This window comes from Benincasa hispida, chromosome 3 (assembly GCF_027475165.1).
Source record: "Benincasa hispida cultivar pf3 chromosome 3, pf3_genome.v1.1, whole genome shotgun sequence".
Taxonomy (NCBI): domain Eukaryota; kingdom Viridiplantae; phylum Streptophyta; class Magnoliopsida; order Cucurbitales; family Cucurbitaceae; genus Benincasa; species Benincasa hispida.
Window position 1 is genome coordinate 15,104,762 of NC_143480.1, and position 25,677 is coordinate 15,130,438.

General features: G+C 33.9%; 1 protein-coding gene across 8 annotated transcripts; it reads left to right on the forward strand.

The window, feature by feature from the left end:
* The first annotated feature begins 6,078 nt into the window (after positions 1-6,078).
* LOC120073359 (Phototropic-responsive NPH3 family protein) lies at positions 6,079-11,351 on the forward strand. 8 transcript variants are annotated; one of them, XM_039026163.2, is made up of 7 exons: positions 6,079-6,568; positions 7,232-7,304; positions 8,544-8,655; positions 8,741-8,810; positions 9,109-9,507; positions 9,781-10,521; positions 10,606-11,351. In XM_039026163.2, the coding sequence occupies exons 3-7, from the start codon at positions 8,597-8,599 to the stop codon at positions 11,137-11,139; spliced, it is 1,803 nt and encodes a 600-aa protein (XP_038882091.1). In that variant the 5' UTR covers positions 6,079-6,568; positions 7,232-7,304; positions 8,544-8,596; the 3' UTR covers positions 11,140-11,351. The 8 variants fall into 8 exon arrangements, with proteins under 8 accessions (XP_038882091.1, XP_090168467.1, XP_090168465.1 ...); XM_039026162.2 differs by lacking the exons at positions 6,079-6,568; positions 7,232-7,304 and adding exons at positions 7,893-8,163; positions 8,292-8,368; XM_090312341.1 differs by lacking the exon at positions 7,232-7,304 and having other exon boundaries at positions 6,160-6,568.
* Positions 11,352-25,677: the final 14,326 nt, after the last annotated feature.

A 25,677-nucleotide genomic window follows, 5' to 3' on the forward strand; every position in this document is an offset into this window, starting at 1 on the left:
TTTCTAAAAGTTCATAGACCAAAAGTATTTTTAAAATTCAAATTATAGGCCATTTAGATGGACTTTAGGGAAAAAAAATTCAAAAAAATCATTTTTATTTAAAACTTTTGATAAAAACCGATTAAAATACACAAAAACACTATTTTGAGTTGTTGTCGAACATTCAAATTTCTTTCTAGATGACTTATATTTTAAATTAAACACTTGAAAATGTATTACGAACCCACGTTATATTAGATTGACATTGTATTTTCATAGACTTTGAGCACCAATGGCCCAATCCATTTATGCCAATATCTTCACTAAAAACGTTCCTAAAGTGCCATTCCCATAGCTTGAAATTGAGGCACAAAAAGCTGTTGAGAATTCGGTGATGTGTACTAGAGATTGGCCAATTAGGGCAAACAACCACTATCTTTATAACATCATTAGTAGGGTGCATTAATTAATTGGGTAAAGCTTTAAAGGAAACCAAATATAATCCCAACTTTAATTACTTTGGTTTGAAGTTGTTGGAGAAGGGCCCCCTTTTTTTTCTCTCTTAAAGTTAAAGCATACCCAATTTCTAATTTTCTAAACCAAAGTGATACCCCAATGAGCCAACAATGTTATGTGGTTGCCCCCCACCAATCAAAATCTCTTTGCTTTATTTATTTATTCTCTCTCTCTTTTCTTTTTTCATACCAAATTATCAATAAACTCATCATATTGGAGCTGAGTTTGACTACCCTTATCATCAAATCCCAATCTCATCAAAATATTCTTTCTTTTGGCTTAGATGTTTAAATAATAACAATAATAATAAACTTTTGAAATGTGACATGCAATTGAACCAATGTGTATTTTATATATATTATATTGGTAGTTTTGTGTATATCATGATAAATGACATTGCATCATGTTTTTTTTGGACAACTTAGCTCGTATATAACATAGGAAAGTACAAAAAAAAAATGTATATAAGTTAAAAAAAAAACAAGAAAATTTAAAATATATTTTTAAAAAATCAATCACGATCAAAAGTTAGAAGTTCGAATCTTTATTACCAGATTTGTGTACTAACAAAGGTTGGTTTGAATTATTACATAATAAAAGTTGACACTTAATTTTGATGAGATTTTTCACAATAGGATTAAAGACTAAATTGTCACAAACTTTTACGAGATTTTGTAGTAATTACATGAACTAAAACGTCATCAAAATTTAAGGACTGTTTGGAAGGTTGAAATGTAATCAAAATTACTGAAAATGAGGGGAATGTTGGAAATGTTGGAATGCATGAGGAATTGAGGGTGGGAATGGAAATGGAATCGTGAAATGTGAAAACAGTGACAAAGAGGATTGAGTTAAAAACTATCGGAATGAGTTTAATATTACAAATCGAGCAAAAAACGCTCAATCCAAATATGAGTTTTGGATTATATTATAATCCTATTCTATTAACGTCTCAAACAACTATGTAGAGATTATATTATTATTTATCTAAAAGTTTAGAGGGAGAAAAGTGTTTTTTAAGTTTTAAGGGTTTTTTTTTTCCCTTATAAGATATCTTAACGATTAGCTTTCTAAAGGACATAACAAAACCGATACATAAGAATAAGAAAAATAATAATAAATTAATTAATTAAGGGGGAAAAAACTTTTTGGAAATGATGAATTAACATGAAAATTGAAAATCATTTGTCATACGGAGTCATCAACTCGCCCCTGCATGCTCGTTTTGCAGGTAATTAATTTGGGTTACGAATTAAGACGACGTGTCAATTTTGTCCATGAATTTTTAAAAGTGTAAAACAAATTGCTAATTTTTTTTTTTAATTTTATGTCAGATATACGTTGAATTATTAATTTTGTGTTTAATGGATATTTAACAAATTCAATATATTTAAAATTTGATTGATCTAGTATATACAAATATAAATTTTGTGTTTGCAGAACCTTAAACTTGTAATTATGTGTCTAATAGATCGGTGAAGTTTAAAAAACTCAAAAAAAATTTGTCCCGTTTGATAATAATTTGATTTTTGATTTTTTGTTTTTTTAAAATTAAGCATATAAACAGTTTTTTTGTTTTTAAATTTCTTGATTTGTTATCTATTTGTTACTGATATTTTCAAAAATCAAACAAACATTTGAAAACTAAAAAAAGTATTTTTAAAAACTTGTTTTTGTTTCTAAAATTTAGCTAAGAATTCAATATTTGTAATTAAAAGGATTGGAAATCATCATAAGAAATTGAGTGGAAATAAACTTAATTTTCAAAAATAAAAAACTGAAAACGCAGTGGTTACAAAATGGGACTTTAGAAATTAAGGGTGTATTTATTTAACTTTTTAAGTATTTGATTTTAATAAGTCATTTTGGAAAAAGTTGAAGTGCTTAACAACCATTCAAAAATGTTTGAGAAACATTGTATTTTAAACCGTTTTTATTAAAAGAGTTTAAATAAAAATATTTTTTTAAAAAAATATTTTTTTTCTAATCAATTCAATCATATCCTAATTTTATAATTTTAAAAGATATTGACACAAAATTTAAATGTGAGAGATTAAATTTATAATTAGATTTAGATTTAAATCCTATTTTGGTCCATGAATTTCGAAACTTATTATATTTTGGTCCTTAAACTTTTAGAAACGTTTATTCTAATCCCTACACTATTAAAATTGCTTACTTTGGTACATATTAAAATTTTGTTAACTATCAAACAAGATGATGAAATTACTTGTATTTTTAGATTACTAGGCTGCCAAATATATTAATCACGCTAAAAAAAATGCAGACTTTCAATTTTGAATTAGGTAGTAAAGCGATATTCTATAGAACTCAAAAGTCATTTTACATTAAAAATTTTGGTTGTTTAGTACTTGATGGCATTGGTCGTTTTTAGAAGTTAGAAATCAAAATAAAATAAAATTATCAAAATAGGATTTAAACATTCTCAACTTATTTTGTTTAAATTATGAACATGAATAATGATTAAATGAGGATGCTTCTTCGCTTGTATAATTAATATTAATTTTAAATGAGACGTTAAAATTTATTAAGATTGTTTGGTCACGTTGGAGTTCAATATACATTAAAAAAGTTTAATCAGATAAAAAAAACAACATCGGCAGAGCCGAATCATTATACAACGTCAATCAAATTCTCATTAATGTGAGAAACAATAATCATGATAAGACCCAAGAGGAATCAATTTTTCTCCTATAAAAATAAAACATAAATAGTGTTTACAAGTTATAAGGATCAACTTGATTTTTTTATTTTTTATTTTTAAAGAAAACTCAAGGGTTTAAATATAATTATAATTTTTTAAAACCACATACAACAATTATGAGAACCAAGTGGAGCGTTTTTTTTTTCTTCTTTTTTTAACGGTGAAAAAAAAAAAACTTAAAAATAAATGATTCAGTTATAAAATTTGGTCCCTACCGCTCGAAAAATATTATAGTTTGATTATTATAGTTTATAATCAAAATTTAGCCTTTATTGGTTAATAAAACTTTCACAAATAGTCCATAAAAAATATTTAGATTAATATTCTATTTTATCATGTTTCTTCGGACAAATATCAATTTATATCTCTAAATTTTTGGTGTTATATCAATTTAAATCCTAAACTAATTATTTTATCAATTTAAATTGTGAACTTTGTGAACTGTATCAATTTAAATCTCTAACTAATGATTGTATAAATTTAAACTCCGAATGTTTATAAGTATTAGGGCTATTTTTAAATATAAAGAATAAAATAAAATATTTACAAAGTATAGTAAAATTTTCTAACTATCACCGATAGGCACTGATAGAAGTCTATCAGCGACTATCATTAATATTGATAGACTCTGATAGAAGTCTATCAGTGTCTATCAACGAATGTATAGTTCTAAAATTTTGTTATATTTTTGTAAACATTTTCAACAGTTTTACCATTTGAAATAATTTCCCTATTTATAAGTGTATCAATTTAAACCTTGAACTTTTATAGATGTATCAATTTAAAAACCGAATTTTCATAATTGTATCAACTTAAACCTTCCATTGTATTTTTTGATACACTTATGAATGTTCGGAGTTTAAATTGATATATTTATAAAAGTGCAGAGTTTAAATTGATACACTTATGGAAGTCCATGTTTTAAATTGATATAATTCTCAATTTAGGGTTTAAGTTGATACAAATCCCAAAGTTCAGGGTTTAAATTGATACAACCCAAAAAATTTAAGGTTTATTGATATAACTTTTAGTTTATGATTTAAATTGATACAACCCCCGAAGTTTAGAAGTATAAATTGATATTTGTCCTATTTCTTATCTCATAATTGATGGAAGAGAGTCAACTCAAGTCATGCTCAATTAAATAGAGATATTAGTATTGATAAAAATATAAGAAATTAAAACTTTGATCCATAATTGAATTAAAAAATGCATAAGAGGGAGAAATTCAAATGCAAATCTTCTCGTTTTAGATTATATTATGCTTTAAGATAAAAGATACGAACTTTTTTAATTAGTTATCAAGTGTGTGATATCCACCATTATTCAGGAAAAAAAAGGTTGTAACCATCCCGAAACTACGAGATCGTTATCAAATGATTTTCATTGATCTTCCAACATATTAGAGTGAAAATAACATCATATGTTACAAAATATATTAATGTCGGTCAATTTTGATACATTTCGGTCGATGATGCTTTAATAATTTCTTCAAGAGGCCAAATCATAAAAATTATAAAATATTACAAAATGAGAGACAGATTTGAGTCAAAACTATAAAGCCTAATTCCCTATGAATTTTAGGCTATCACCTAGGTTACCGATAATCCAATAGAATAATTAAAAATGCTTGCCTCTCTTGTTACCTTAAAAAAAAAAAAAAAAAGAAAAACTAAAGAAAAAGTTTGCCTTTCTATTCCCTTTCTTTATTTCCTTTTTTTGGGTTCGGTTTGAGCTCATAAAAAGTTTTATTTGTTTTAAATGAAAAAGAAAAAGGTTTAATTATTACGTTATTTCGAATTAAAATAGAAAATAGTCATTTTATTTTAGACATTGTTGCTTATATTAAGCTTAAGGTTTAAATATTATTTTAATCTCTATATTTTTAAATATGGTTTATTTTAGTTTATATATTTTTAAAATACTCATTTTAGTCTCTAAACTTTCAGCATGTTCATGTTCAATACTGTAATTTCAAAAGTTGACCATTTTAGTTCTGTCATTTTCTTTTTTACTTCACTTTCAAGAGGTCAAAATAGTCACTTTATGATAGTTCAAGGATCATTTTATCCATCATTTTCATTTTTTTTTCACTTTTAAAAGGTCATAGTTTTTTTTTTTTTTTTTTTTTTTTTTTTTTTTTTTTAATGTTCAAGGACCAAGAATCATTTTGGTCCCATCATTTTCATTTTTACTTCACTTTTAAGAGGTAAAAATAGTCACTTTTTGAAAATTCAATGACCAAAATAAACTCGAGTTGAAAGTACAATAACTAAAATGAACATTTTAAAAGTTTAGGGATCAAAATAAATTAAAGTTGAAAGTATAAGGACCGAACTAAACAAAAACAAAAAATACAAAGACTAAAATAGTATTTAAATCTAAATTTAATTATAAATTTCTAAATTTATCCAATTGAATCTTAAACTTCGATTTCTACCTCAAATTTGAATAATTGTTGTAATAATATTTACATTTGTATCAATTCAATTGACATACTAGTGTGTTAATAAATACAAGTTCTATGTTCAAATCTTCTATCTCTAATTGTAATTTTTTTGTCAAAAAGCTTTTTTGTCCCTTGAATGGATCATAAAACATGACTACAACTACGACACAAGTGATAAAATTTGAATTTGTTAAATGGTAGATGTAGTTTTTTTCCTCTCTTTCTTTCTTTTATCATATTGGGATTAATTGAAGTTGGAAAATTGATAGTATAAACTTAAGCTAGTTATTTTCATTTTTATTTATTTTTTAAATTAATGAATTTTTAAAAAGTCTTATTTGATATTTGTTAAAAGTAATGGGGACTCGAACCCAATAAATAAAATACCCTAAAAGTAGGTTTTTTCCCCCTAAAAAACCCAACAAAAGTAAAGATAGAAACGGTGGGTCACAGAGTACATAAATTACATTCGAATTGAGCAGGCTTCCATGATTTTGAGCAATCAAATCAATGATGAAATTGTAAGAAAGACGATGGTAAAGGTTTGTTCTGCACGAAGTTCACGCCGCTGTTTGGAGCCAAAGCGAACGCCGCCGGTGGAAAATGGCCGCCGCCGTATCAGGCGGCGGCGTTGTGGCAGTTCCGTTCGCGCATGGAGAAATTAGGCGACATAGTTGGAAAGAAAGAGAGAGAGTTGTCTGCGATTGGCCTCCGAAACCACCAACAAAAAGAAGAGTAATCCAACGTCAGAGTGATACAGCCGGCGACACGTGGCCGACATGCAGATCAAGAAGAACCAACCAACGATTAATGGAAGAAGAATCAGCGGAGTTAGTGGGGGGAATCATGATGAAGGCTGCCATTGGCGATCTTTCAATCTCGAGGATCACAGGGACCCAGTAAAGCCTCCTTTTTCCCTTTTCTTAGCTATAGAGCATTAAACCCTAGCCCCAACCCCACCTCTGCAATTTGTTTTTGTTTTTCCCTATCTCAATTCTCACTTTTATAATCTCGATTTCCTGTTTCAATTTTGACTTTCAGCGAACTTCAGCTTTAATTTCTTTGGCGAACCTTTTGTAGATCAACTTATGACTGTATATGTGAAATGTTTCAGTGCATTTCAATTTTCTTGATCTTGATTATGCATGATTCATTTGGAGATTTATGATTAGAACACCATTTTGTCTAAAGACTGCCTGCATTAACTTTTTCATTACATCTCCCTTCTGTATATCTTCAAGCGGTTTATGATAGCGTTGCTTTAGATTATTACTAGGTTGACTAATCAGGAGATTCCAAACCCATGTCCCTCTCCTTGTCCCCATGCACTCAATAACCCAATTTGCCTTTACTTGGCGTGCCTCACCAGTAGATTTTTAACACCCATTTTTTTCCATCATAAAATCTGAATAAATCAGCTTGTGATTTCCAAACCCTTTTCACCATTAAGGCTTTCTCATCTTCTGCATCATAACATATGGCGCTGTGTGGTTGAATCTGAATCAGAGAAGCTTTTTCAGTTGTTTCCTCCGATCACCTGGGCTTGTTTGGTGTTTCTGCAGCTTTTACCTTGTCCCTTTCTCTTTTTTTCTGGAACTGGACCGTGTCAACTGCATTTTGTATGCGTCTCCGACGGTAAATGTTCTCATCTCTTCTTTCTTGCTAGATTTAATTTGTGAGTTTACTTCAGGGCCTCATTTATGGTAGTAATTTTGTCGATTAGTGAAGTAAAGTAATGGATTTTTGACTTGTGAAAATAAACAAAACCCTTTTACTTTAATAGGCAATATCTTAAATGAATCTTCAATTTAGCTTAGATACCTTCCATTTTTCTTCTCTTTTATATGGAAGAATACTTTTTACCACACTATGCTTGGTGTGGACGTTTTCAGAATGCTTTCAATAGAAAATGGACAAAAAGAACAAATCAAAAACCTTGTCGAGAATCTAGCAAATCAAGATTGGAGAGAAAAGGAAAAATTGGTCTTACAACGCGCATATTCCACGTATGACTGTATTTCCCTTTGAGAGAAGAACCTCAGAGACCTTTCCTTCTGGAAAAGGAACGAGATAGCTCTCTGTAACATTCTGTTTAACCCCATATGTCTGTGAAAACGCAATCCTTGTTTTATTGCTACGTCAGATTGCGAATAATCCATCGTGGGAAGGCATTTTCTCTTGTCTTATAAGTTATAACAAGGATACTGGATTCTATTCCACCAGGAGCAACAGTAGCTTTTCACTTTTTTGGTGTTACCGTTCTCCTTTTCACTTGTTTAAAGCCTATATTCCTTTTTGCAACTTCAATTCGATCCTCCTCCTTTTTCCTCTCTTATCAACTCTTCTTTTTGTAAATTTTAAAGTTTTGTTTCCTCTGTTTTTGCAATTGGGCCGACTGGTGTTTGTCGTTTGGTTTTTAATGCAATGCTCCTGCATCAATAAAGTCATCGGCCTCCCTCATTTTTCTCCATCGTGACTTCTTCCAAGTTGGACGGTTCTGGCCATTGTCTTTCCAATTGATTTGAATTGAATTCTTCTTAGTTTCCGCTTTCATAGATGGATTGCTTAAATCCACATGTTTTTTTTTTCTTCTTTACTTAATGTAAGCTAACATTTCTGTAGAAAAAGGCAATATGCGCTGCACACAACCACTATTTCTCACTCTGGCATTTAATTTGCAGTACTTGCCAATGAATCTGGTTGGTTTAGAACAGTTTAGAAAATATACAAATCACTCTATTCAATTATTCTATGTGTTTTGTACTGTAGAGCACAGATAACTGCAATAGCAAGCTGTTGTCGGCTGTTCTTTTTTCTTATACCTCATTCAGTCATTGTAGTTGAGAATTGAATGTAGCTTTTTATATATGAAAGGAGCTTCAAAGTTAAATACTGAAGACCGATGAAAAGAAAAGGCAATTCTAGAAATGAAGTTTATGAAATTGGGAACGAGGCCTGACTCCTTCTACACAGAAGCAGCTACCAGGTATCATTTCAGAATTCAGAACCACCCTCCAAAAACGAACCCTGAAAGTTTCTTGACTAAACAACACATTAATTGTACACTGCAGGACGGTTATTTCTGATGTCCCAGGCAATATTGTTATATGCATCGACAACTTTAGTTTCCTTCTCCATAAGGTAGGAGCACTGACAATGGTCTACTTTTTGTTCTGTTTCATAATTTGAGGATGACATATCTAAGCTCTTAACTCTATGCATTTCACTCATCGTATACCTTTTCTTTTTCTTGATATGAACTTCAATTTCAAACTTTCAAGTTTCTGAACGTAAATCATTTTTAGACTCGGAAATGATGAAATGTGTAATCAAAGACAAAAGGATTTCCTATTTATTAACATACACTGCAGAGTTTACAAATGATATACACAGAATTTCCTCTTTACCAGGATTTTTTATTTGCTGGTTTGCTTTACAGTTTCAGCTTCTACCAAAGTGTGGCCTCTTGCAACATCTCTGCCCTGACTTGGGAGATTCCAACATCGCCACTGTTGAACTTCATGATGTTCCTGGAGGTGCAGAAGCATTTGAACTGTGTGCTAAATTTTGTTATGGAATGACTATTAATATTAGTGCCCATAATCTCGTACCCGCATTATGTGCTGCTAAGTTCCTTCGCATGACCGAAGCAGTGGAGAAGGGCAATCTTGTTCTGAAGCTAGAGTCTTTCCTCCACTCGTGCATCCTTGTTGGCTGGAAGGATTCCATTGTCACCCTACAAAGCACCGTAAAGTTACCTGAGTGGTCTGAGAATATTGGAATTGTCAGAAAGTGCATCGATTCAATTGTTGAGAAAATCTTAACACCACATTCGAAGGTTAATCTGCATTCTTACTTTCTTTAAGTTTTTTTTTTTTTTTTTTTTTGAGAAAAGATGACTTCTTAATGTTGGAGTACTATTAACCCCAGAGTTTGAAGTTATTCAACTAATACAAATTCAACCGTTAATTTATTCTGAATACATGTCAGCTTGAATATTTATTCATTCAACACTCTTGATATTAAACTGAAAGAGGAATAGAGTTGGCAAAATTTGGGTCTAGGATCCATTCTTCTTGGAATTGCTCTGACATTAGATCATTCTTTGCAGGTCTCATGGTCCTACACTTATACAAGACCAGGTTACACGAAAAAAAATAATCAAAGTGTCCCAAAAGATTGGTGGACTGAGGATCTGTCAGATCTTGACATTGAATTGTTCCGCTGTATAATTTTGGCGGTTAGATCTACATACATTCTACCACCACAACTTATTGGAGAAGCCTTGCACGTCTATGCCTGTCGTTGGCTACCTGATGCTGCAAATGTCAAGCCTTCAGAGACTAAGATTACTCAGAGCAAAGAAGATTTGGAAAAGAGCCGACAAATTCTCGAGAAAATAGTTGGTATGATTCCTTCAGATCGGGGATCAGTTTCAGTTGGCTTCTTGCTCAGACTCCTTAACATAGCAAACTATCTAGCCGTATCATCAATGACCAAAACTGAAATAATTCGAAGATCGAGTCTGCAGTTTGAGGAGGCAAGAGTGAGTGACTTGCTCTTTCCTTCACAGTCAACCTCCAATACGCACTTCTATGATGTCGACTCGGTTGTGGCGGTGTTGGAATGTCTTCGAGCACTGTGGCGAAGGCAATACTCTGGGGCTTCTGAAAACAGTCATTTCTTGAGATATATTAGAAAGGTCGGGAAGCTTGTTGATTCATATCTTCGGGTGGTTGTGATGGATATCAACATGCCTGTATCTAAAGTGATACAACTCGTTGAAGCTCTGCCAGATATTGCTCGCCCAAACCATGACGATCTTTACAAGGCAATAAACATGTATCTCAAGGTAGGAAGATATTACTCTTTTTTTCCCTTTTATTTTATGACTTCTCCTACATTGATTAATAAAACATATTTTAACGTCGAGCAGGAACACCCCGATTTGAGCAAGGCAGATAAAAAGCGACTGTGTCGAATTCTAGACTGCCAAAAGTTATCGTCTGAAGTCCGAGCCCATGCTGTAAAGAATGAGCGATTACCGTTGAGAACTGTTGTGCAGGTCCTGTTCTTTGATCAAGAGAAAAGCTCGCAACTTACAAGTTTCACACCCACTGCAAAACAGCTGATTTCTGTCGAAAAACAGGCGACAATCACCAGTGACAATCACGGTAAGCTAAAACCAGATATCGACAGTAGCGTCGATAAAGAAGTAAGAGAAAGAAAGGCCTTCTCTGAATGCAGTGAGAGAGATGGACATAGAACAAAAAGAGCAGATGTGAAGCTGCCACTTGAGAAGGAAATGAAAGATGATAAATCAGAACTTGATGTGAAGTCAGTGAAGAGTTGTAGGACCAGAGAGATAAGCAAGGATAGCAAGTCCTTGAGCAAGTCAGATTCTAAGAAAATGGTACCAAAGGGAAGCAGATCAGATCATGGTGGTGAACAAAGACAGGCTAAAAGATGAAGGCAGATAATACACAAAATGAAGATCGAATAAGATCATTTTTAATTGCTGTTTGTTTATTTATTTTTTATTCTAGTTTCATTTCTCTTGTACTGTTCTAGATCTAATGCTCAAAAATATGTTTTCATAGCTCTAATTAGGGAACTCTGTCAATTGTGGGCATTTATAAAATATCTATCAAACAGTAATAATATTTCATTTCTTGTGTGAAACAGTACACAGACTATACAATTCTGTTGAAACAGAATGTTACTATGAAATTATACAGTCTTTATCTAGACATGCTGCTGATGTACTTTATTGGATGTTGAAAATCTTTAATTAATTTTTGGATGTCAAAGCCATATAACATTTTATATCAAGAAAAAAGTGAATTTAATGTGTGGTGAAGATCATTCTTCACGTGTGATTGGTTAATGCAATGGATATTTATAAGTTGAGAATATGATAATACAGTAGATGAAAGAAAATTATCTGTTTCAGAAAGGGAACGAAAACAAATTAAAAATTTTCCCTGTAATGGGCATTTGGATTGAAAAATATATAAAAATATTTATAAAAGTAATTTAAATATTAAGTATAAGTTTAGTTTTAAACAAATTCAATAAGTTGAGAATTTAAACGCTTGTTTTTTTTTTTTTCTCTACAATATCGAATTTTTGGCCTTAAGATTAAGGTTGATAGTATAATTTATGCGAGCTATCCTCTTTTTAGCCGAATTTAAATCTCTTATTTCATATGTAAATTTTTTTAGGAGAAATTGTCCAAAATGAAAAAATAGGAAACTATTTACATCCTATAACAAAAAAAATGTCAACGGAAACAACTTCATTTTTTTAAAAAATTCCAAAACTACCTCTCCATATTTTAAATTTTTTGCGCATATATTGCCAATTCACCGATTTTTTCCGTTGCTTCTTCGTTCTTCTTTTTTCTTCTTCTTTGCTTGATTTCAATTACGACAACTTCTGAGTATAGTTTTCAACTTCACAATTTCGCTCGATCAATATTTCGACAACTTCAACTACAACTGCAGTCACGCCTTCAACTTCAACGACAATTTCAACTTCAATTTCAATTTAGTATTCTCGATTCAATTCATCTGATCGCTGATTTCAATTCATTTTCTTCTTCTTGATCAATCATCACCAGGTTTTCATTCTTCTTCGTAGATTTCATCGATCACAAGTACACTTCTTCTTCTTCTTCTTCAATCCAAAAAATAGAATTCACCTCTCCAGAAAATTGAAATATGAAAAAGTGAGGAGGAAAAGGTTCAGTTCCATATCAATTGCTTAGTTCTTTTATTTTTTGGATTTTTGTCTCTTTCTTTTTTCTTCTTCTTCTTCACAAAAAGTTGGATATCAATATTGGAAGGATTATGAATTGTACTATTATTTGTCTATCACTAGATAGATAGAGATAGATGCCTATCCCTATAGACAGAGATAAACTCTATCTTTGCTTATACTTGATAGACAATCATCTTTATCTATCTCTTTATTTTGTCCTGTTTTATTTTGAATTGAATTCACTACTTTGTATTATATCGTATCAGTGAGGTACAACTATTCATTGATAGACAACGATATATCACTATTTCTATCTATCACTTATCATTGTGATTGGGTGTATCAGTGATAGACAGAGATAGAACTCTATCTTTGAATATCCCTGATAGATAGAGATAGATGCCTATCTCTGACTATCATTGATAGATAATAATATATCACTATCTTTATATATCACTCATCATTGTGATTGAGTGTATTGGTGATAAACAGAGATAGAAGTGAAGGAATTGGAATTTCCTGCAGCGGAAGCAATTGAATATATTGGTCTCTAAACTTCGTTTTACAGAATAGAAAAATATAGAGAGACGAATACGATAAACAATATTAACTTAAGCAAACAGAGAAGAAAGATATAAAGGGAACCACATACACTTAAAGACCAATTCTTCGAGTTCCTCCCCAATTCGTGTCGTCTTCTCCTGATCTCATAAACATCGCAACCGGACACCACCACATGGTCTTAATCGTGCAGAGGCAGACTTGCACTTAAAATTGACATGAGGGAAGGAGAAGAGAATTGAGAGAAATTTTCTTCTCTGTAAAAACTCATATGCATAAGAGAAAATAGAGAGAGAACGAGAGAGAACAATTCTCTCCTTTCACCTAGTTTGTTAGGTGAGATCTTGAAAAAAAAGGGTGAGGAAGTTACTACTCCCCCATTTTAATTTTATTAAATTCAAATTAAAAAATTTGAATTTAATATATATATATATATATATATATATATATATATATTATACAGACAAACTATATGTTATATCACATATAACATATGTAACCTATAGTTAATGTTATATCACATATAAAGTAAACCATAGTTTATTATTCTCTCAAATAACCTAAGGTATTAATATGAATCACATTCACATTAATTTTAACCTATAGTTTTTATGAATCACGTTCATATAAATAATAATTAAATCATATAAAAATTATAATACCTCTCACTAAAATAAATAAATTTAATATGAATCATATTCATATTAATTTTAACATATAGTTCCCATATGAATCATATTCATATAACTAATATTTGAATCATATTCAAACATTTATTTCTCTCACAAAACTATATAAATTTTATATGAATCATATTCACATTAAATTTTAACATATAGTTTTTATATGATTCATATTCATATAATTAATATTTAAGTCATATTCAAATATTTATTTCTCTCATAAAAATGTATCAACATATATTATATTATAAAATGTATCAATATACATTATTCAACTATATCTTATACAATTAATTCATTTTAATTAATTTGAACAATTTAAATCACACAAAAATTAATTTGATTCCCATAAGTTCTCATTGAGCTAATGAGAGGACTTTATGTACCTATAAATTGAAACTTCAATGATACGAGATTAATTGATTAAACTCTTTTAATCAAATTAATCAACATTCATTAACTGTCGGTCACTCCACTAAAGATCAACAGTTGAACTCTTTGCACTATAAATATATTTATGTGTCCATTGGATATAACCAATCAATAGTGCATTGCCCCTTCACAAATTGCTCATATGTACAGCTGGGTTAAATTACCGTTTTACCCATGTAGTTACATCTAACTCCTTAAGTACCACTGATTCCTCTAATGAACAATTAGTCATAGTCCAACTATGATCGAACCTCTCTCGAGCTAGGAGAGGGTGAGACCCCTCATTGTTCAAGCCCTGAAATCAACTCTTAAGAGAGCAATTTATCTTTTTACCCTAACTATAGAGAAGGAGCGAATTCCTTCTTGTGTAGTTGTGTTACTAGCTCCCCAATAAGACGAATCCTCAAAATGGTAGACTTATTGAGTCGGTGAATTTGGTCACTCTCACCCATACAAATAAAAGGATCGCTCTCATAGGCAAGAGTTCAGAACTCAACTAGGATTAAAGTCAAGTCACTTATGGTCATCTTAGTGAAATGTAAGTCTCTTCTAGTAACGATGTTATAAAGAGAGACTTAACATTTTGTGGTCCGATCCTTATACAAACTCTTTTATATAAGATACCCTTGTTTACATGCCTCCACAAGAATGATCAAGATCAAATCATTTTTAGTACTTTACAATGATTGTAACAACTACAAAGCGGGTCGTATTAGTAGTGTTACTAGGATAAGGCACCCAACCTTATCCATATACTACAAACTATTTAGGTTATCACTTAAACATGATCCACTTATATGTCTCCACATACACGTTTAAGTTACATTAGATAACCTTAGATCTCAGGTTAATGGATTATTGCACAAGTAATATAAAATCAACCAACCATTGATTCAATTAACATAAAACTACAAGGCTTTAGGGCATACATCCTAATAAGAAGTTTATCTTTTTCTATCACTCATAGACAAAGATAGAACTGTATGTTTGTCTATCATTATCTTTGTCTATCAGTGATAGATAGAGATAGAACTGTATCATTTTCTATCTGATAGACACTAATAGAGTTCTATCTTTGTCTATCACTTATAGTTGACACTAATATATTTCTATCTTTACCTATCACTTATAGTCAAAGATAGAACTCAATTTCTATCTATCACTATTGGATATTTTCTTTATGAGTTCATTAATATTTATATTATGAGTTTCTTATATATATTTTTTTCATCTTTTAGAATAGCATGACCATTCCTATAGTTATTTTTTATGGAGGATAGTGGAATGATTATCATTCCTATGAGAATTATGAGGGTGGTGGAATTTTGATAGATGATCGAGTAGACTTAGCTAGTTTAATATGAAAAGATTCAATTGAATGGGTTGGTAGATTTGTTAGTTTGATTGGATTTTGGTAAAAGTAGTATTCAAGCTGTGGTTCCAATAAAAAAGGACAAAGATGTTTTTTTATATCTGACTTTGGCTAAAGATGCAATCAGTAGACATCTATTAGTTGCTCATGTAAGTGTTTGTTCTTTGGAAGGGTCTTCTACTTCTAATAGTACTGTAGGTGATGTAACGTCCCAAAGTTTTGTTGTAAAAAAAAAAAAAAAAGGAAAAAAGGAGGAAAATATTGGTTATTTTTAGGAAGGGAAGTAGGGTTTTAAAGTGGCATTGGGATGCGTGCAAAAGAAGAAAAAAAGAGGTTTTTCCCCATTCTTCTTCCTCTAGCCGCCCCCCCTTTGCTATAGTCGCCTTCGCCGGTCGTCTCCTCTTCCGATCCACCGCCATTCGACCCAACGCAAGCCACGTCGTCCGTTCCGCTCGAGGTCCAGCCACGCCGTCTTCTGTTCCGCACCATAAGCTTCGATCCGTGCCGCAAGCCTCCGATCCATGCCATCTGCTTTTGTTTCGTGCGAGGCCTAGTCGTGCGAACCTCTTCCATGCCGCTTTTCGTCTGCCACACATCAATAGTCGAAGCCCAATGCGCGTTAGAGCATCCTTCGTTCGTCTTGTGCACCAGAACAATGTCGGTTGTCATCGATTCGCGGTAGTCTGGTCGAGCGGTTTGTTGAGGGTAAGTTGTTTTCTTGGCAGCTCATTGTCATTTGGGGATTCTTGGGCCTAATTTGTTATTGGTTTCAGGAGTGTATGTTGGTGAAGAGACTTCTCAATCGGAGTAAGGTCTTGTTTTGGGACAGTGTGTTATCTTGAGGTAAGGGGTTTACTGCTGGTTGCCTTAGGTTGTTGTTAGGCCTGGTGTGAAATATTTTATTTCATATGTGAAACTGTGATGAATCTGCTATGGGTGTTGTGCTGAATTCGATAAGTTGAATTTGAATTATTCTTGCTGTGATGAATTTGGATGTAAGGATTAAAGGATACTGTGATAAGGTTGAAGCATGGATATAATGTGTTAAGGCCTGATGTTGAGTATTGATGTATGAGTTATGAGTATGAGTTATGGGTAAGTATTGATGTATGAGTTAAGAGTAGACTGAAGCAGAAATATGGGGAGCGGTGTTAAAGTTTAATGTTGATGCATGACCTTCATTGCATGTTTATGTTTAAATATATATTGATGTTTGTAAGCTTATGTCCGTATGAGATTTTAGTGACTGTTAGTATACCATTGGGCCATGCACATCACATGTGTGAGCCTTTGGGCCACACCCTATATTTATGTACGGTGTCCTTTTTGGGATCACCAGTTGTAATTATGCTGTGACCTTTGAGTCACTACTTATGAAAGTGTACCTTCAGGTTCGCCCCTTATGCCTATGCCTATACCTATGTTTATGATGCTTTTGTGCATTTTTGGTCCAATGGATAGACTAATAGGTCACTGAGTGGGGCCAGTAGTGGGCCACTTACTGAGTATATTTTTATAGTCACCCTTTTCTCTCCCTATTTTTCAGGTAAGAGTAATGACAGACTGGCGCATGACAAGAGAGATCCGTGACTTGGTGATTAGGACGTTTCACTGCTTTCGCATATCGCATTATGTTCTGAATTTTGGTTTAGGAGTTAGGCGTCTTTCACTATTATGCAAAATATATCAATTTTATTATTTGACTACCTAATTTCAAACATTTGTTTTAGTAGAAATTAAGGGTACCCTAACTGGTAAATTATTTTATTTTATCTTGGTTTAGTTATTTATTATTATTTAATTATGTTTTTGCCCATCTTTGCTCGTTTGAGTATTATTAAATAAAATTTTTGGCTCTTTAATTTGATGATTTAAAAGACGTTGTACGATGGAGTCTATACATGCATGAAGTAGCGTCTTAGAATATTGTAGGAAATTAGGGTCGTTACAGGTGACGATGGTGATAGAATGTTATATTTAGGTTCTTGTTCTTCTTCAAATGATGAAGTTATAAGAGATTTTTTTTAATGGTGATTTGAAAGAAAAAATGTATTTCTTTTTTACGCTAGCCCAGATGGTCAGGGCCATTCGTTATCAAAACAATCTTTCCTTATGGAGTCGTGGAGCTCACTCAAGAGGTGACACTAATGCCTTCAAGGTAAATGGCCAGAGGGTAAAGCCATACTTTGAAAGGCATATGGAATACGACAAGACATTCATCAAGCTACGAGAGGGTGCCTGAGGCTCGCGTCAAAGTGTTCTTGCATGCAGACAGACATATATTCCAGGGACGCTTCCTCTTTCTTGCTTTACTTTTTTCTTTATGTATACTATGCATTTGTTTCTGATTCTTTATTTGAATCTTTGTTTGGAATTTGAAATTTTAAGTTTGTTTCATGTTTATTGACCTTGCATACTTTTGAATGATTATTTAAAAACCAACTTTGTAGATTTTAAAATTTGGGGATGGTACTAAAGTAGAGGCGTTAGAATTTAGCCAATGCATACCCATGCGTTGGAAGAGGAAAAGACGTTATATGGGGAGCTAAACCACTCGAGTGGTTGAGTGACCCAAGGCACCTTTGCAGATCTGCATTTAATGCGCAACCCAAATGTCACCCGCAGTTGGCACCTGTCAACTTTGTCCCCTACTTTCTCTCTCCCCTGCGTTGCTCTATAAAAAGGGTTCATAACCCACTTCATCTTCTTCTTCCTTCCGATTCTCAACCCTAGTTCTCAGAGTTCTCGAAGCCTTCTTGCCGTCTGACCACTCTTAGTCGACCATTCTTCCAAGCTTTTGAACACTAGAGAACAATGTCAGACATTTCTGACAGTTAAAACATATCCTTGTGCTTCACCGGAGACTCGTTGTGAGCTCCTTCTTCTCCTCTTTTGTTTCTCCTTCATCTTCATCATCGCCATCCCCTTCATCAAAGGCCACTTCCTTGTCCAAACCGTCGACCGCTTCAGCTTCTTCTTGAAAAACCACCATCCAGCCTAGTATTGGGATTGGTGTCCTAATTCTCCCAAAGTCTCGTAGTTTGTAAACTGTACACAATATTATGAATAAAATAAGAGTTATTTTATTTGGTATTTTCTCATATCCAATAAACAAAGCTCCATGGTTATTGTATAAAAACTTAAGCACGTATATGAGATATACAAGTGGATCATGCTTTAAGTGATAACCTAAAAAGGTCTGTAGTATAAGGATTAAGGAAGGATACCTGATCCTGGTGACACTACGGATATAGCCCGCTTTGTAGAGGTTTGAAAATGTTTTGAACTACTATAGATGGTAGATCCTGACCATTAATATGGAGACATGCGAGCGGGGGTGTCCTATACAAAGAGTTTGAATAAGATCGGACCACGAGATGACTAGTCTCTATATATAACGTCATTGATACTTAAGACTTATATCTCACCTAAACGACCAAAGGTGACATGACCTCAATTTTGAGTGTTTTGTGAACTCCTACTTTTGAGGGCGGTCCTTTGATTAGTATGGGTGAGATTGGCCAGATTGCCAACTCAACATGCCTACCTTTTTGGGGACTTGTTTGATTTCGGAGTTGGGAACTCAGTTACACAAGATGGAATTCACTCATTCTCCGAAGTAGGGGTAAGTAGATAGATTGCTCCCTTAAGGGATGATTTTGGGTCTTGAACATAGTGGCCACAACTTCTCTTTGGAAGAGAAAACTTAGTCATAGTAGGACTATGACTTATGTTCATTAGAGGGATCAGTGGTACTTAAGGAGTTAGATGTAACTACAGGGGTATAACGATTATTGGCCCAACTATACTTACGAGTGATCTATGAAGGGTTATTACACTGTTGATTGGTTGATATGGATACATAATATATCAATAGTAAGGAGATTTCAGCTGTCGGTCTATAGTGGAGTGCCTGGCAGTTAACGGATGGTGGATCCCGTGACTAAAGAGTTTAGTCAGTTATTCACGTATCGTTGGAGCTTCGAGTTATAGGTCCATAAGATCCCTTTAGTAGCTCAATGGATTCAAGTTGAGAATCAGTTCTTGGTGTTGATTTGAAAATTTCAAATTGACAAGAGGTAATTCGATTATACATGATATGATCGGTGTGATGTATGAGATACATCAAGTGGAGGATTAATGTAAATGAGATTTACATTAAGTATCATGACATAGAAAAAAGAGCTATGGTTTATATGTTTCATGAGATAAAATATTAAAACTATATGTTATAAATATACTATGGTAAGTTGGTTATCATATATATTTATAATAATATTAATTATTGGATAATTATCTCTTTTTCTCTAATAACCAATTGAATGGGAGGTTATTAGTAGTTTCATGGTAACCATGAGATAAAAGAAAAAATGTTTTCCTAAATTTAGTCGTTGTTGCAAGAGTTTCCATTCTCGGAATCACTCATAGAAAATCGATGTCAAGTGAATAAAATTCACTAAACGATAGCTGAAGAGAGATTAAATGATCATGGAGTGACATTACACGATAGTTCACTTAGTTGGCCATTAGCTAAACGATCATGGAGCTTTTGCTAAATGATCGCGGAACATTTGTTAATTGATTGGGCATTCGTCTATATGATAGACCTTTGTCATCTCCCAGTTGCTCAATCGTTTACACGATTGTTAATCCTCCGTCTCTTCCTCTAACCAAGTCCACACAGAGCCCACACTTTTGGATTCTCATATCGAGAATATCAATGTAGCCATTGTAGTGGTGTCGTACTCAACTTGACTGAGGTCGAGTTTTTTGGAGGCCTTTTACTGTGTTCGTGGTTGTTGTGATCGTGCTGTATTACGATCGTGGTGGACGAGCATTCGTGTATTGCAGTCTTGGAGATTGATCAAGCATTTGTGATTGAGGGAGTTTGAAGATGAGTCTTCAAAGGTATGATACTTTATCCCTTGATCTTATTGAAAGCATGCTATAATTTTGTTTTATGCATGACCTGTAAGTTTCCATATCTTGATTGTAATTGTGTTTGTTCAAATATGAATGAAATTTGGAACGATCATTCCGTTGCTCATGGAAATCCTCATATCTGATTTCCTTCAATTGGTATCAGAGCCAGGTTGTTTTGATATTTCAAAATTCACTTATGTTTTGAACTTCTTTTACAGTCGTGGTGGGTTTTCTGCATTTGCGTTTAAGTGTTAAATGCGTTTGTGGATGGCATTGATGAATGTTTACGGGTTAATTGCCTATGTTCAAAACTTTCTTTCAATTACAAAGTGTTAATTTATAAGGGCCCCTGTGTTTTTGGGCATAATTAACATGCAATCGAGTCTGTAATTCAAAGTGTTTGATTTATTCGAGTCGTTCGTGATGAAGTTTCGAAGCATGAAGATGCGGTTCTCAGCAAAGAAGAAGACCAAAAGTTGGTCGTGTCGGGTAGCCTCAGGTAAATGATCGTTGAGATATGGCTAAACGATCTTGTAGATTTTCTATGCGATCGTGTAGTATTTACTAAACCATCGTTTAGCTGGGGTAAAGTGTTTACTCTATCGCTTAGCGTTGGTTGCCTGATCGCGTAGACGCTAGAGGTAAATGATCAAGTGGGAGCATTTGATGCTCATCGTTTAGTAAAAGACACACGCACTAAACGATTGTGTGGTTAGCATGCTCATCGCATAGTCATTGCCTACACAATCATGCGATATACGATACTCAGGTGCTCGTTCAGCGATCGTTTAGATGATCGTGCTTCACCGCATTATTGTCATTTAGACGATCGTTTAGAGATTTCATTATGCGTTGCACATTGCACGATTGTGTACCTCATGCTTCATCGCATAGTAAAAGGTACACGATCGTTGCTAAACGATCGTTTAGCTCTGGAAGCACGGTAAACAATTGAGGAAAGCGTTTACTCTTTCGTGTAGACGATCGCTTGGATTTTGGTACACGATCATTGGAGATGCAGACTTTGACTGGATGGTTCAAGACCTGGTTCACCTGTTTGAACCGGAGACTTTTTGCTTTTGTAATAGTTGGTTTTTGTTTTTTGAGGATTTGAGGCTAATTTTTCCGGTTCATCAACTTTTGCTTAATATACATGAGATGTATGTGGTTTATATGGTATAGTGTATGACATATAGATTTGAAACCCACCTTAAGTTGTGCAATTATTCATGCATCATGCATTATAAGTGTTATAATATGGCATGATGAAATTACAAGAGAGCATGCACATACATCATGAAATATAAGAGTTATATTTGTGCACAAGCATATTCATGCATCATCTTTATATTATAAGCGTTATAGTATAAGGGTGAATGGAAGCATGTTTGCTTGGTTCGTTGCTTGTTTGTATAAGAGTTATATAAAAAGGTAGTAATGAATGAACAATGCATGGAACATGACACTTAGACTATTTATAAGTGTTATGAATGCCTTGTCTGTGTTTGCTTTGCGTTGTGCATGGTTTTGGTTGTTTCTGTTATAAGAGTTATAATAGAAATTAGAACTAAAATTGATAAGAAAGAGTTGCATGTGGACTTAGGGTGAACTCATGTTTTAAAAGTTTTTTTAAAAATTGGATTAAATTGATTGACATAAAAGATTAAAATTATATTAAATCTATCTATAAGGGACCTTTTGTCTAAAACGGGTTCTATCTAGGCTAGGGTACTTAAGCTGATAGAAATGGAACACCCCTACCTGAGAACCTACCTGGGAAGGTGAATTTGATAGATTTTATGGAAGCATGCGTCAATTGGTCAAAGACTCCGTTAAAGAGTTTAATGGATGATGATCAAAACTTGTTCAACTATCCAAGGTAAAAGTTACTCTTGGACAAACCTAAAAAACCACTTAGTTAAAATTCTTAGCCGTGTTTTTTTCTAAGTAAACTAAACCCTAGATTATAAAATACTCAGTGGAAGGAAGAGATGTATTTGATATGTCAATGATTCCTCTCACGTTTCTCCCTGAATGTTCATGCCGTGAGATTCATGCTTAGCCTCGTGATGCCCTGATAGCATCCCCCTTCGGATGGTGTTTGCATGAGTCAATATCAAGGTGGACGGAGAAAGGTGTGTGTCAACACGTCCTTCGGTCTTTGTCATTGGTTCGTACCGTGAGATCATTCTATACTCCCTCGTGGCGCCTTGGGAGCGTCCCCCTTTGGATGGGTTTTGTGCAGTTGGTCAATATCAAGGTGAACTCCAGAAATGGATAGGGTCACTTAAGTTTTTATCCCAATCGGATTTTTCCCTTCGGATTGGTTGCTTGGGGCGGAACTCTAGGGCCTAAAATGGCGGGTCACACTTACGGGAAATTGTTAAGTAAGTTAATGATTCTTAACCAAATCAACGATGGCTAGTCATTATCGGAGCAATAGTTGTTCTGTATTAATGGCTGGTTGAGAATGTCTCAATTAAGAGGAGGGATGAATTGATGACTCTTCGACAACTTTTGTCCCAAACCTTTGAAATGTCATTACAAAACTAGATGTCACAAAGGGTTCATGTTAGTTTTGCTAAACCGTATTGGATGTTGTATGTTTTTTCAACGGGTATTTGCTTAAAACCTAACGTGGGTCAATGTGTTTTTGTTTTCAACAACATGTTTGATTTTTCATTTAATGCCTCTAGTTTGACCGAATACATACAGTGGAAAGAGTCTTGTAAATTGTATTTCATGATAAACGACGTCGAGTTTGTCATGGTTGAGGAGTGTCCTCAAGTCTTGACCCTTGATGTATCGCGAAATGTTCGTAATGCATATGAGGTGTGGATGAAGGCTAATTCATTGGCCCAACTTCACATTTTGGCTAGCATACCTGATGCATTGGCCAAATGGGTTGAGCACATGGTTATTGCACGCGAGATCATGGACTCGTTGCAAGATTTTTTTGAACATTAGTTCTTACTTTTAGAGCACAGAGGGATGGATGACAATACCAGTAGTGTCAGTTCCTAAGTTAAACTCCAGGAAGAGAAAGTTGACTTTGTGATTTATAGAAGAGAAGTGTTGCTGACTCTGTTAAAGTTCATAAAAGAGAAGTGTTCTTTGATATGGAACTTGGAGCTTATTTAGGTTCTGATATTGATCCCACTATTATCCAAAAAAGGAGGATGTCTAAAGATAGTAAATGTGATTTATTGGTCTTGGAGACGTGTTTAGTAGAGAATGATGATTCTGCCTGGATCCTTGATTCAGGTGCTACTAATCACGTTAGTTCTTTTTACCAAGGATTTAATTCCTGGCAAACATTGCCACAGGGAGAGATGACTCTTTGAGTCGGTACTGGTGAGGTTGTTTCAGTTGTTACTGTAGGCAGGTTGAAGTTATTTTTGGACAAAAAACGTTATCTGTTACTAGATAATGTTTTTGTAGTTCCTCATATTAAGAGGAACTTAATCTCGGTTTCTTGTCTCAATTAACTAGGTTATACCGTCTCTTTTTCTGAGAGTAAAATGTTTATTTTTAAGAATGGAATGGAGGTTGGTTTTGATTCAATGGAAAGTAACTTATATCTACTAAGGTCGTTAGTTATAAAAGCCTTGTTTAATACTGAAATGTTCAGTACAACGACAACAGCTAAAAGACCAAAGGTTTCTCCTAAGGAAAACACCCATCTTTGGCATCTAAGGTTAGGTCACATCAACCTCAATAGGATCGAGCAGTTTGTAAAAAATAGACTTCTAAAGAGTTCAGAAGAAAACTCCTTGTCAGTATGTGAATCATGCCTCGAATGCAAGATGACCAAACGACTTTTTACTGGAAAAGGTTACAGAGCCAAGGAAGCCTTGGAACTCGTACATTCAGACCTCTGTGGTTCGATGAGTATGAGGGCCCGAGGTGGGTAAACATATTTCATCTCTTTCATAGATGATTATTCAAGGTACGAGTATCTCTACCTAATACAACGTAAGTCTGAAACCTTTGACAAGTTCAAGGAGTATAAGATTGAAGTTGAAAACTTGTTAGGTAAGAAGATAAAAACACTACGATCTAATCGTGGTGGAGAGTATATGGACCTCCAATTCCAAAACTATATGATAGAACATGGAATTACGTCCCAACTCTCGGCCCCAGGTACACCTCAACAGAATGGTGTATCAGAAATAAGAAATAGAACCTTGTTGAACATGGTTCGGTCTATGATGAATTATCATAATCTTCTAGACTTTTTTTTGGGTTTTGCAGTGGAAACTACATGTTACATTCTAAACAACGTTCCCTCAAAAAGTGTTTTTGAAACATCTTTTGAGTTGTGGAAAGGCCGTAAAGGTAGTTTACGCCACTTCAGGATTTGGGGATGTCCGACCCATATGCTTGTGACTAACCCGAAGAAGTTGGAACCGTGTTCGAAAGTTTGCCTCTTTGTAGGCTACCCTAGGGAAACGAGGGGTGGATACTTCTACGATCCGAGTGAGAACAAAGTGTTTGTTTCTACAAATACTATCTTCTTGGAGACCACATCCGGGATCATAAGCCACGAAGTAAGCTTATTTTATGTGAGATTTCTAGTGAGACTGAGACTACTGAGAGTTAACAAAAGTTGTTGAATAGACTGACAGATCAACAAGAGTTGTTGAGGTCGGTTCATCTAGTCAGCTGGCTCAAGAGTTGAGACTGCCTCGACGTAGTTGGAGGGTTATGAACCTATCGGATCGCTACATGGGTTTGATTGAAGCCCAGAACGTCATTTCTAATGATGGGGTTGAGGATCCATTGTCTTTTAAGCAAGCAATGGAGGATGTTGACAAGGATGAATGGATTAAGGCAATGAACCAGGAGATGGAGTTTATGTACTTCAATCAAGTCTGGGAGCTTGTGGATCTTCATGATGGGGTAAAACGTATAGGGTGTAAGTGGATCTATAAGCGAAAGAGAGGTGTAGATGGAAAACATACACAAGGCGACCGAACACTACCACAACCTATCTCTAGGGTACATGCGATGCATGTTGGCAAACAGAGATTATCTCTAAGTATCCATCTTTTGCTTATGTAGATCTAATCTTACTCTCTCGAGTCTAGGTTCTAATCTAGCTCTCTCAAGTCTTAGGTTCTTTCTTTAGACTCTCTCTCGAGTTGCTCTAAAGGGTGATGGGCGCAACATAAGACAAGATGATCGCATGCAATGAAGATCCTAGGTCATGTTAGCTAAGTACTTCTCAACCCATTCGACAGTTTTAGCTACTCATGCATATTTTAAATAGAGT